The following is a 1,723-nucleotide window of genomic DNA, read 5'->3' on the forward strand; positions in this document are numbered from 1 at the left end:
AGCTGAGCGCGAGATCGCCGTGACATCAGGAGATGCTGGGCTACGTCGCCCTGGACTTCGAGCAGGAGATGTTGACGGCAGCTACCTCCACCTCTCTGGAGAAGAGCTACGAGCTGCCTGATGGACAGGTCATCACCATCGGCAACGAGAGGTTCCGCTGCGCTGAGGCTCTCTTCCAGCCTTCCTTCCTGGGTACGTCCAAGAATTTGCATCATCTTCCCGTCTTTTTCTCTTACCTTATAAAATACAATTTTTGCGTCCTCGAATACGACACCAGTGCCACCATAGAATGTATCAATACAATTGGCATTTCCTGTGTTTTTTTAGCCGTACGGCTGTTATATTTACGTACTATGTTATTGTACCTGACAGGTATGGAGTCTGCTGGTGTTCATGAGACTGTCTACAACAGCATCATGAAGTGCGACATCGACGTCCGTAAGGACCTGTACGCCAACAACGTCCTGTCCGGTGGCACCACCATGTTCCCTGGCATCGGTGACCGTATGCAGAAGGAGATGGTGGCCCTTGCCCCCAGCACCATGAAGATCAAGATCATCGCTCCCCCAGAGAGGAAGTACTCCTGCTGGATCGGTGGCTCCATCTTGGCTTCCCTGTCCACCTTCGCATCCATGTGGATCAAGAAGTCCGAGTACGACGAGGCTGGCCCCGCCATTGTCCACCGCAAGTGCTTCTAAGCTGGTCGACCTGCGTCCTACCGTCCTGGCTGTCCGTTGTCCATGTCTTACTGTTTACTGTCTACTTCTGTTGTGTTCTTTCACAAACTCACGGGACCATGTAAACAAAACACATTGATCAGGCAAATAGCGAGGATTCAAAGCTCGAGGGTGGCAAAGAGGTGGCGTTCTGTTGTTTGAGAATGGTTTCTACCTGGAAACCTTCTATAAAGTTGGAGGATTGGAAAATGACTGGTTGCACGTGTTGGACCTTACGTCGGGAGGTCTGCCTTTGTTTTGTTCAACTTGAGTTCGTAAGTCACGTCTCCGTCACTGCCTTGTTTGTAACTGTATATTGGTTGTCTAAAATCCGCATCATTGTTGTACACTAACAATAAGGCTGCTAAATAACACAAATGCTGTAGTTCAAGCTCCAAAATGACCGTTACATCAATTTGTTTCGTTTGTGTATCGTCCTGTGTCTGTAGTCAATAAAAATTCTTCTCCCGAATCTCTTTGTGTTGGTTGTTTATTGATACAAAATTCATTGTAGATAGATTCTTAAAGATATTGGTGGTACTTAGCTAATAATTGTTCCCTATAAGGCCAGAACTTAATGTTTTAAATAGCACTTAAACTTGAGCTTCACCTAGTTCCCATACCAATCAAGAACTTATAAAAGTACCCAGGTCTAAACAAACAAAACTGTATCCATAAATACAAATAAGGTCGATAAATCCTAAATATATATATAAAAGAATAAAACGTCGAGACTAATAAATGTTTGTCAATGATAGGTTCAATGCAATAAAAGACCATTACACAATACGTATACGCTATTAGACACCTAATTATCAATTGTGAATGGGCAGTACGAATAAAAAAACCTAACACTACTGGAGGAAACTACAATGCCATTCGAGTCAAGAGTTATTTTCAGATCAGCAGTTGCCGTTTGTTCTCTGACAAATGGTGGCGCATTTCTTGCTTTGTTCCGTCATCAAGTTACATATTTTCATTAATTCAGTGGCCTACGGTTTCATGAG

The 1,723-nt window shown here is 44.0% G+C and overlaps 1 protein-coding gene across 1 annotated transcript in view; it reads left to right on the plus strand.

Moving 5' to 3' along the window:
- Window positions 1-1,188, plus strand: part of LOC118429855 (actin, muscle-like) — a 5,147-nt gene extending 3,959 nt beyond the window's left edge. The window contains exons 3-4 of the mRNA XM_035840483.1: window positions 33-192; window positions 373-1,188. Of these exons, the coding sequence (XP_035696376.1) occupies window positions 33-192; window positions 373-698 (486 nt within the window). The 3' untranslated portion in view covers window positions 699-1,188. The remainder of the gene's footprint in view (window positions 1-32; window positions 193-372) is intronic.
- Window positions 1,189-1,723: the final 535 nt, after the last annotated feature.

Source organism: Branchiostoma floridae, chromosome 14 (genome assembly GCF_000003815.2).
Source record: "Branchiostoma floridae strain S238N-H82 chromosome 14, Bfl_VNyyK, whole genome shotgun sequence".
Classification (NCBI taxonomy): domain Eukaryota; kingdom Metazoa; phylum Chordata; class Leptocardii; order Amphioxiformes; family Branchiostomatidae; genus Branchiostoma; species Branchiostoma floridae.